The 11,920-nt window shown below is 38.5% G+C and overlaps 1 protein-coding gene across 1 annotated transcript; it reads left to right on the top strand.

Moving 5' to 3' along the window:
* Positions 1–259: 259 nt before the first annotated feature.
* plk2a (polo-like kinase 2a (Drosophila)) lies at positions 260–4,739 on the top strand. The gene is made up of 14 exons (XM_073874588.1): positions 260–519; positions 843–950; positions 1,036–1,152; positions 1,231–1,360; positions 1,442–1,625; positions 2,094–2,292; positions 2,382–2,533; positions 2,622–2,715; positions 2,822–2,942; positions 3,028–3,108; positions 3,302–3,461; positions 3,539–3,668; positions 3,744–3,854; positions 3,932–4,739. Exons 1-14 carry the CDS (start codon positions 310–312, stop codon positions 4,121–4,123), a joined length of 1,989 nt encoding a protein of 662 aa, XP_073730689.1. The 5' UTR covers positions 260–309; the 3' UTR covers positions 4,124–4,739.
* Positions 4,740–11,920: the final 7,181 nt, after the last annotated feature.

The following is an 11,920-nucleotide window of genomic DNA, read 5'->3' as shown; positions in this document are numbered from 1 at the left end:
TAATAATAATAATAATAATAATAATAAAATGCTTAAATTAAATAAATTAGGCTACATGATACGCAATATAGATGGTTTGAAGATGTATTAAAATCATACATTTTGTATTTAATTTATATTTAATTTTAATTTACTTTAGTCATGTTTTACTTTCACGACGTAAACTTTATTTAAACTTGGCTGCTGTGAGACGCTCGTTTCCATTCCGGCGGTGACGCGCAACTGAACATAAAGCACGAGGGCGGAGCGAGTGCGCGCGTCTATAAGAGTGAGGGAGAGTGATGATTTCTCTCACAGTCTGACTCGAGCATGGACATACTAAGGACTATAACTCACCATCATCACCATTATTACCATCATCATCAGCCGGTGTTTGACAGTAAGAAGATGTGTGAACACACGCACCACAGACGCGGGAAATCGCACGACAGTAACGCGCACGCCACGCAAGAGATGTCACGCATCATCACGGACCCTGTCACGGGCAAATGTTACTGCAGAGGAAAAGTTTTGGGAAAGGTAAATATTATATATGTATTAAACCTGAATTGTGGTAATATAAATGTACCACCTTTTTACTATGGTAACATGCTTTGTCTGAGCAGAGTGGTATTATTTTAACAAACCTTAAAAGATATATCATGAATATAAATATCATGGTATATGAATGTGGCAGTCATTGATTGGTATGACCACAAAACTGTACCATCATGGTACCAATACAGTACTTGCTGTCATTGAAAGAAACCTGTGATATCTTATGACATTTTACATTAGCATGTTTAAATATGTAAAGATTTTTAATATTGATCCAGTTTGTCATTGTCACATTCTTTTTGCAGGGCGGTTTTGCCAAATGCTATGAATTTACAGATCTGAGCACAGGGAAAGTGTACGCAGCCAAAATCATTCCTCATACGCGCGTCTCCAAACCTCACCAAAGGGAAAAGGTAACACAACTTCCTAATATCATGCATTTGTGATTGGCTCATCATGTCTACAGTCGAATAAAGTTGTAAATCATTTCATTCACAGATTGACCGAGAAATCGAATTGCACAGAGCTCTGCACCACAAGCACATCGTTCACTTCTACCAGCATTTCGAGGACAAAGACAATATCTACATCTTACTCGAACACTGCAGTAGACGGGTGAGTTCTCTCGACGTGTCTGTCTGTCTTGCAATAAATAACGTGCATGAAAACTAACACGTCTTTCTCGTTCTGCAGTCACTAGCACACATTTTAAAGGCTCGAAAGGTGCTGACAGAACCCGAGGTCCGATACTACCTAAGGCAGATAGTGTCCGGGTTGAAGTATCTACACGAACAAGAAATTCTCCATAGAGACCTCAAACTCGGTAAGCGACCAACACATATTTAATACTCAAGTAACGTAAATCTGGTTAAGTCTAACGTGAGTCAACTGTTGCTCCTCCCAGGTAACTTTTTCATCAATGAGTCTATGGATCTCAAGGTTGGCGACTTCGGTCTGGCTGCAAAACTCGAACCTGTCGAGAACCGTAGGAGAACGATATGCGGAACGCCTAACTACTTGTCACCCGAGGTCCTTAACAAGCAAGGACACGGCTGCGAATCTGACGTCTGGGCCCTGGGATGTGTCATGTAAGACATAATATCAACATTTTTGCTTAACTGGCGCTGTCCCGTGAGCGGAATTTACTTTTGCATGTAAATTTTAATCTTGAATGTAGTTTTCATATTTCAAAACATTTTAGCAGTAATAATAATAATGCAATGACAGTAATTTATAAATTTGTGACAGGAGTATGCAATTAAATTTGTCGACACCTAGTGGCCGTTGTTGGTAAAACTCCTAAAAGTGTAACACAAACCTTATTTTTTGGTGATAATTTAATGCACAAAATATACTTTATTGCATTATTTTTATTTCAACTCTAGACACTTACGTGAAAACTTTAAGAAAACAAGACCAAGATTAGGCTTGTAGACCAAAAAAAAAATATTAATTTGAAGGTGAACATCACTTTTTCTGCACCGGTTAAAGCGTTAAATGATCTAGAGTCCCTTTTAGACACGATTCCTTATAACAAATGATCTGATGTCTCGCAGGTACACCATGCTTCTGGGCAGACCCCCGTTCGAAACCACAAACCTGAAGGAGACGTACAGGTGCATTCGTGAAGCTCGATACTCCATGCCTTCATCTTTGTCTCCGCAAGCCAAGCAACTCATCAGCAGTATGCTAGCCAAGAGCCCTGAGGACAGACCACGGTTGGATGACATTATTCACCATGATTTCTTCTGCCAGGTGCGTGTCAGCGGAGCGTCTCCTCGCCCGCTTTGCTATATGATGTGGCTTCGAGTCGGTTCTGAAGTTTTGTGTTTCTATAACATCAGGGTATCACACCAGACAGACTGTCTGCGAGCTGCTGTCACGCGGCACCAGACCTCCACCACACCAGCCCAGCCAAGAGCTTCTTCAAAAAAGCAGCGGCAGCCCTGTTTGGTGGAAAAAAGGACAAAGCCAAATACTTCGAGGCTCAGCATAAGCACTTTTAATTCATACGTCTTATAATTGCATAATGCATACCCTTGATTTGTGTGCTAAGGGATCTTGTCTTGCTTTTTGCAGCATAAATCACCCAAGGTGGAAGAAGACGACATAAATAAACTATGCCTCGACCTCCATAAAGCATCAGTCGGACCCCAGCCCTGTAGTCGAACCTCTGAGGTGAGCCAAAACGTCCTCGTACTCTTTCTCTTTAAAACATCAACACCTTGTTAGCCCGTAAAAAGTCTGTAACTCAACCCCACATTCCTTTCCTAATTTCCCACAGGACATTAAGTCTCCCATCCCAGCTGTCCCGGCAAAGGACAACAGCAGCAAACGGCAGATTAGGGATGGCATTCGAATGATCGTGCGGGGAACTCTTGGCAGTTGCAGTAACAGTAGTGAATGTAAATATCTCTCTTAACTTTGCGAGTTGCGTTTTGTTGCTCTCCAGCAGATATCTAATGTTATTTGTGATTTATGTGTCGGTAGGCCTTGAAGATAGCACAATGGGAAGTGTTGCGGATACAGTAGCCAGAGTTTTGCGAGGGTGTCTGGAAAACATGCCTGAAGGTGAGCATGTTGGATGATCTTGTTATTCTCAAACACATAAGCGTTTAATATCTGGTGTTCTCCAAACATATATTGTTATTAGAACATGTTATTTTAATTCTTGGAGGGTCACGTTTCATCAGTAATTTAATTTGAATGTTTTTCTCACCATGAATATATGCAAAGGCATCAATTCTTTCATTCACTTTTTCAGCGAACAACATTTCAAAGGAGAGCGTAAACTCCAGCTTTCAGTGGGTGACGAAATGGGTCGACTACTCCAACAAGTACGGTTTCGGGTACCAGCTGTCGGACCACACGGTTGGCGTTCTCTTCAACAACGGCACTCACATGAGCCTTCTGTCTGACAAAAAGTAAGTCGAGCAATCTCATCCTTTACCGCACATTCACTGCACATAGATGTTGACTAACGCGTCATGTTGAACTTTAGGACGGTGCATTACTACGCAGAGCTCGGACAGTGTTCGGTCTTTACCACGAGCGAAGCTCCAGAGCAGTTTGTCGGCCAGGTCACCATCCTAAAATACTTCGCCCACTACATGGAGGAAAATCTGATGGATGTAAGTTTCTTTCTATGGTGTTTAAACATCCCTCCTATTGTGTTTCGGTATTCCTAATATCTCTTATCTCTACAGGGTGGTGATTTACCCAATTTGACAGATACCGGAAAGCCCAGACTTTACCTTCTTCAGTGGCTCAAATCTGACCGAGCATTAATGATGCTTTTCAACGATGGCACATTCCAGGTGAACTTCTTTCGTTCGTATTTGCTAATACTGCACGTCTATATGACTTGATGGCTAAACCCGTGCCGTCTCCACAGGTGAACTTCTACCACGATCACACCAAGATCATCCTGTGCAATCAGAGCGAGGAATATCTGTTGACCTACATCAACGAGGACCGCGTGTCCACCACGCTGAGTCTAGGAACCCTGCTCGTATCCGGCTGCTCCGCAGATCTGCGCAGCCGCATGGACTATGCGCTTAATATGCTGTTGCAAAGATGCAACTAAACGTAAGGACTCTGGACTTTAAATAGACGAGAATGTGAACTAGTTGGATGAGAGCGTTGAGCTGTGGAGGAGTTTACAAGTGGATTATTTTTCGATGGAAAGAATGGACTTTTAGAGGAAACCGTGCTGGGCTGGAACCAGAGAATGCAGAGATGATGAAACGATTTTTTTTAAATGCAATCTTGCTTTGTTAAAGCCAAACTGAGATGTTAGCGTCTAGAAAATGAGGCTTTAGCGAGGCAGGGTGGTTTGATGTAGCTCTCTAGAGAGCAGATTTAACTGTGAACACCATCCGATGCTGTTGTTCTGCGCGGTTGGTTCTTCTCAATCATCGTGTTACTGTTCGGGAAGATGAGAACCGGTCGCATTTCACTATGTGGACGTAACTTATTATCAGTCAGAACCCAGTATTTATTTATTTAATAAAGAATAATGTCAGTGTTTATGATGTTTCAACCACGCGTTATTTAACTGCTCATGGCGGTTTGTCTCTTTATACGTGAATCTCCCACCGAGGCCATCGTGGGAATGTAATTGTGGCAAATTCATTATGCAAACCCACAATGGGCGTTTGTCTTGATGTGTGTATGAACATTAAAGCTGAATAATACGGGGAGGTGATGGATTTGATTTCTTCTTTGGAAAAAGCAATTACCCCATTGTTTCTCCTCAATGCCTACAGCTTCGTGCCAAAGCAGTCTATTACGTAAACCTCGAGGGATTGGTTGAGAAAAAAATAAATAAAGGGGGACGAAAGTAATGAAGAGATTGTTGTTTTCAACACCTACTTTCTGCTCACAACAGATTCCCATCAGCCTCGGGTCTTTTAAGCGCTATATAAACATGAATAAGACTTGCATAAAGATGCTGATTAATAAAATCATTACATAATAAACCTATACATATTTACTTTCACAAATAACTAAATCTTTTTTATCTTGCAGAGATTAAATTAACTAGATATAGGGACACATTTAAAGAATAATGAGGTGCTATACACTGTAAAAACTTTATAGTAATAAACTGGCAGCAGTTTCACCCACAAGGCACCGTTTATTTACAGCTTTTCACTTTATTTAGAATTACGATGTAGTAAAACTTACAAACGATAAAATGCTGGCACCACATATGAATCTCAACAATGGTAACAAAATGATTGATGCTGAAATGCATGCTGAGAGACATCCAGCATGCATTGCGACAAGAAACTTTTAATGTCACCATTGTTGAGATTCATGAGCTGATTCTGTGTGTATCTGTATGGTAGCGTAGTTCAAAATGTTTCCCAAACTATGACAGAATTTCATTCTGCAACTTATCCATACAATAATTTCAGGTTGAAATAAGTGAAATCCAGTGGAAATCTAATTCACAATAAGTGTTCGGAGTGTCATGTGTGTTGCTCGTGTTTTCAAAATATGTGTTTGTTGCGTCATGTGAACCATGTGCATCACATGTTTTGTCAAAATAAGTGTCTGCTGCACACGCGTCAAAACCGTTTATGATAAACCCTTTAGACGCGCCTGCAGCAGGCACTTATTTTGACAAGACACGTGATACACATAAGTTCACTTGACCACATATTTTGAATTTACGAACCACACAAATGACGGGCTACATACATGTTGTGACGAACTTTGCATCGTGCGCCCTCGAAGAAAAGAAGTCACCGGTCGCCACTCGTTGATTATGCTGTTGTCAGCACATAAACAACAACACCTGATTGCATTATCTCTTGGCTTCTCTTAACAAATGTGTTTTAAAAACACAATCTGCTATAAAAAAAATTATATTGAAAAGCGCCAAGAGCCCAACAAAAGCAAACACTGTTCTCGATAATGGTGACTTCAAATGAATCCATTATTTTCAATTAAACATCGAACATGAAAACCTCAGATAATTCTCAATGTGAACATCTTTAGACAATAAAGGCCTTCTGTGAGTAATTGATGCGATTTTTAAAAATATCCATATTTAAAAACTTTCACCAGAGAGTACCACAGTGCTGTACAACCGGTTTATTACCTCCAATATTGTATTGCAGTTTACAGTATGACACTGTATGACATTACAGCAGAATATACTGTTAGATTTCATTGTAAATGTACATCAAAGTTTTACAGTATAGAATTAAATAAAGGGTCTGTATGAAATGAACTACAGAACTTGCGCACAACTTATGTAAGGAATAATTGATGACGAGCCGTTGAATTATTTGAAAATACCACCTTGGGCGTGCATTATTTTCCATTATACCACGGGTCTGTTGAATTCTTCATTCTGATTGGTTAAGAAATGTTCCATGGTTGTTGATAATTTTTCTGTAAACTGCAAACATAACTTGTCAAATGTCTTAAAAATAGGCACCAGAGCAATGCTTTTGGTAACCGTGGTATAAGAGGAATTATTGACTCTGGTCCTTTGAATTATTCAAAAATAATGCACACTTACGGTGTAACTGCATGACGCGAAAGCAAATGCACATCATTTAATTAAATATTATTTAATTAATGAATTATGTAAGTAATAATTGACGACAGGCTGTTGAATTATTCCAAAATAATAAATAATAATGCACACCCAAGGTGGTAATGTGGCACGACGCAAAGTGGAATTATTTTTGAATAATTCAAAGGACCGGAGTTAATTATTCTGCTTATACCACGGTTACCAAAAGCATTGCTCTGGTGCCTATTTTAAAGACATTTGACAGGTTAGGTGTGCGGTTATCGAAAAATAATGCATACTCGTGAAACATTTCTCAATCAATAATAAAGCATTTAACAACCCTGTGGTATAAAAACCATAATGCGGTATTATAATAAAAGTATATCTAAAAAAGTGACTAAAAGCCACAATACCGTGTGTTTTGACACAACAATGATATAAATACAAATATTTTACAAAGCAAGCTATATAAATATGGTAATCAATCAAATGGCACCACAGTACAATAATACTGTGGTACGCCCAAAGTAGGGTTGCACGATTATCACAAAAATCATCCTTTTTTCAGATTATTCACTTTAATATTGTAATTGTGACTATTGTTGACGATTAATAGATTTTACATTAACATTTTGAACTTTTTGTAAAGCAGCTGCATGGTAAATTCCAAACATTTAAAACTAAACAATATAATGTAAATAACATTACGTTATATTGTTAGTAGAAAAACCAAAACGAATGGCTGAAGGACACGTCAACCTATCAATTGTAAATTCTCTGATTCACCAATGTTTACTGCCGAAACACACAGAAATGAGCAAAAATGAACAGCTGTAATTGACGATTATGTAATTGTAATCCCGATTACATTTTTTATTAATTGTGCAGCCCTAGCGAAACAGTATATCACAGTATATCGTCACATATAGCATGCTTAATCTGATAGCATTGTATCATCACTGTATCCTACAGTACTTGATTGTGAGTGATGCTTGTCTCCTTGTTTAAAAGTGAAAGACGTCTCATGAAAAGACTGCTTCACATTTATGCCACTCGGTTACTATGTCAAAACTCCGTGAGCAAGTTCCTCTCTTGTTTTTCTCTTTCATCTTAATGTCATGCCACATGGTGTGTATGTATGCAAGTCTCTTGGCATTGATGAGGAACGAGATGAAGAACAGACAATCTGACAGATCTACAGCCGGTTTCCTGAAGCATCATCTGTTAGGGTGAAATGTAGGCCATGTAGTCTTTTCTGAGCGAAGGCAAGATTACTTCATACACAAAAATAACATGTTTATAGTTACATAACACACAGTCCATGCATATTATTTACCATCACAATATCAAAGATATCCACAGAGAAATGCATTGCATTAGCAGCACAAAACATCATGGGTTCAAACCTAGGGAACACACATACTGATATACCTTGTAGTGCACTTTGGATAAAAGCGTCTGCCAAATGCATTAATGTTAAACACAAAAATATCAGATTTTTTATAATAAATGTTTTAATTACTAACAATTAAGCAATTTATGAGAATTTTATCTAATGAGTCTCCAAAACTCAAGAAGCACTAATGATGATAATTAATAAAATGCTCAGGTCAGGTGGATCGTGAGAAAGCAAGCATAAACCATCATGTTCTGTACAAACTATAGAAGCTGAAAACACGTTGTGCTTATTAACTTAATGAAGTTGCTTTTAAGTGCAGAATATATAATCATAATCTTTGCAATTGTTTGTTAAGCACATCTTTAGATGCAGACAAAGCCAACGCAAATGATCATTATTAAGTGCTTATGAGCCATTGCATATCGCACGTCACTTAAAGACCAAATACCAAGTGATGGTGTATTTTCATTTTGAGTTAAAAGTAAAGTTTTGCTGTAACCAGCTTCATGTGGTTTCTGGTTTCTATCCGTATTATGATATTCATGCATGTTTGAAACAGTTGGCAGCTCATGGACGTCACAGGAAATCCATCCAATCTAAACATTTGAATTGTTTTGAGAACAAGGATACAGATCTTGCGTGATATTTTTCGAGAGACAAATAACATGTGAAGACTGTGAATCACAAATAATTACATAACATCCATCTGCTAGCAACTCCGATAGCCTTCATAGCAGTTTGTCCGATTGCCCTACATTACACGGACACATTCACAAGTTTCCATCGTGCGTAGATTGAATCTCCGAACACGGCGTCCTTGTAAAAATCAAAACACTCAGGCATGGATCAATGTTAGATGGCTGACAACAATTCAACATTACAAAGCCCAACCACATTCAGATTCATATGAAATAATAAAATATATTGACACAGCGAACAGGGCTTTATTTATTTTAGGAAAATTTGATTTGGTAGCTCATATACTGTACTAAGAGACGTCAGATTATATGTGCAATGCCTTTTTACAGTCTTGCAAAGACATTTTTATTTTTCGGGCAGCTTTATACACATATATGTTATATGGTGTGCATTGTGCACATTGCAAATGTACCTTACATTACATTCATTTTAATTTGGAAAAATCATACAGTAATGAATATAACATTATGCTGCATAACAGTCATGAGAATTTGGATGTAAATCTGCTTAAAGGTGCAGTGTGTCGATTTTTAGCGGCATGTAGTGGTGAGATTGTGAATTGCAACCAATGGCTCAGACCACAGCTCACCCCGAATGGCGCCACATGAATGGCGCGTTACACGTGAATTGAGCATTGCCGCGGGAAACGCGCGAGTTAAAAAATCTGAACTTTGGTGGATATTCACACAAGGCCTTCCAATGACGCGAATTTCCGCGTGAATGTTTTGAATGACTAGAATTTACTCAAAATGTTCAAGTGTCCAAATACGCTCGAATATTGTGTTTTGTCGCATTTAACGCGTCTGGTGTGAATGCACAGTAAAAGTTACACAATGCACCTTTAAAGAGCCACTACAACATTATTTTGTGTATTTGGTTGTGTGCATTTGGTTTATGGTTAAAAAAAATAATAATTTTCACATACTGTACATTATTTGCTCCTCTATGATTTTGTACAAAGCTCATCGTTCTGAAAGGCGTGGTGTCTGATTGGCCAGCTAGCCAGTACGTTAGCCGGAAATGTGATGCTCCTTACCATATTACTCACAGGCTGTGAGTCAAAAGCGGGTGGGATTATGATAATATCTGTCGTGTTAAAGAAACACGCCCACATTTTGGGACTTTAGCTTATTCATCGTATCCCCCAGAGTTAGATAAGTCCATACATACCTTTCTCATCTCTGTGCGTGATGTAACTCTGTCTGACGCAGCCCCCGCTAGCTTAGCTTAGCACAAAGACTGGAAGTGAATGGCTCCAGCTAGCAAACTGCTCCCAATAAGTAACAAAATAACACGAACATTTTCCTATTTATGTGTTGTGATTTGTATAGTCACACCGTGTACAAATAACAAGGGAGCAGTTTGCTAGCTGGAGCCATTCACTTCTAGTCTTTGTGCTAAGCTAAGCTAGCGGGGGCTGCGTCAACAGAGTTACAGCACGCACGGAGATGAGAAAGGTATGTATGGATTTATCTAATTCTGGGGAATACAGTGAATAAGCTTAATTCCCAAAATGTGGGCGTGTTCCTTTAATGTCAACAGGCCCAGGAAGTAAACTGTTGCCTACAATCCTTGTGTTCGTTGTAATCCAAGAAAAGAGATTAAAGTTGGAGACGATAACTCTCCAACTTACGTATACTTTGTGATTTGTACCTTTGCATAGTGTTAACATGTACTAACACACACTTACACGTCAAAGTAAAATTGTGAATTGGATAATAGATGCTCTTTAACTGCCATAAAAATAATGTCACAATTCAAAAACAGGCTTTTTGGGGTCCTAATTTTCCTTAATGAATCTTTAATAATCAAAATCCAAGTGTATCTTTGTGAGATTTACACATGTTCATGTTTCTCTACATCAAAGTGTTCAGCCCTTTAAGCGGATATGAATGAACCTGGGAAACCTCAACAGAAGAAGTGTTTACTGCATATTTGTGGCTTTGTAACAAGTTGATTCATGTCATCATAGTGCAGTGGGAAACAGAGCTCAGGGCCGCCCGGTTTCCTCCAAACCACACCCTGACATTCCAACACACCTGACAGCTCTTTCTCAATATATTTACTACACTACAAAGTGGCTTACCATAGGAAATACACGACACGTGACCACATCTCTTTGATAATATCAATTGTTTCTCTGAGACAGCAGTAAGTTCACATTAACAACTAATTGAGAATGCTGCATACGTCTGATTCTGAGGGTTTTCTTCAAAAATACCTCATTAATCTTCCCAATTGTTTTAAGAGATCACCACAATCCTCAAACTCTAAAATCAGAGTTTTCAATACGAATGCCAACATTTCTCATGCAGAACTAAACCCAAATTTTCTAAACTATTACGTTTATGTTACGTTTATAATGATACTATAGGTCAGGGGTCTTCAATCATATTTCTTTGAAGGCCAGATTTAAAAAAAAATTAATTTGATGCAGGCCAAACTTTTACCCCTATTTTTACCTTTTATATATATTTAAATTTTACATATCATACAGTACATGTTGTGTAGCCGCAAAAGTTTTTTTAAAGCATCCAAAGCTCAAATTGGATACGAAAATTACGCACTTGCAGATGGTTTGCCACCTTACGCAGCCACTTTGCGACTCTCCATAAGAAATTACTTCCGGGTTATCAGCCGTCATTTGTCGTATGCAGTGTAAAGACAGCTTTAAAGTAACTATGCAAATTTAAAATCTGATAATGGTGGGCCGGATAAAGATGACTGGCGGGCCGCATTTGGCCCACAGGCCGGCCGTTGACTAGCCCTGCTATAGGTCAACAATTGTCTTATTAAGATTTCTTAAAGGGTACATATCATGAAAATCTGACTTTTTCCATGTTTAAGTGATATAATTTGGTTCCCAGTTCTTTGATCAATCTAGAAAATATGAAAAAGATCTACCAAGTAACTTAGTTTTGGTAAACCATTCTCTGCAAGCATGTGAAAAAATAGGTCATTGAAATTTGTCCCCCCTTGTGATGTCAGAAGGGGATAATACCGCCCCTTAATCAGCACTATCGCTGCCAATTAGTGTAGAGATCAACTCATTTGCATTTAAAATGACACACCCCAAAAACAGCACATTTTTGCTCACACCTACAAAGTGGCAATGTTATAATAAATTACCAAAGATTTATTTAACATCTTAAAAAGTCTTGTGAAATGTCCACTTTAAACAACTAAGACAACATTGATGCAAAACAGCAGAAATCCTCAAGAGCCTCAAGAGCGACCAATGAGTAATAGGA

This window comes from Misgurnus anguillicaudatus, chromosome 12 (genome assembly GCF_027580225.2).
Source record: "Misgurnus anguillicaudatus chromosome 12, ASM2758022v2, whole genome shotgun sequence".
NCBI lineage: Eukaryota > Metazoa > Chordata > Actinopteri > Cypriniformes > Cobitidae > Misgurnus > Misgurnus anguillicaudatus.
This window is presented reverse-complemented; position numbering and strand designations above follow the sequence as displayed.

What these genes read in the sequence shown, in the direction of transcription:
- plk2a (XM_073874588.1), top strand. Translation starts at nt 310, where the DNA reads ATGGACATACTAAGGACTATAACTCACCATCATCACCATTATTACCAT. An exon ending in TCGAACACTGCAGTAGACGG is followed by an intron (nt 1,153 to 1,230) that starts GTGAGTTCTCTC and finishes CTCGTTCTGCAG; the next exon opens with TCACTAGCACACATTTTAAA. An exon ending in TGGAGGAAAATCTGATGGAT is followed by an intron (nt 3,669 to 3,743) that starts GTAAGTTTCTTT and finishes TTATCTCTACAG; the next exon opens with GGTGGTGATTTACCCAATTT.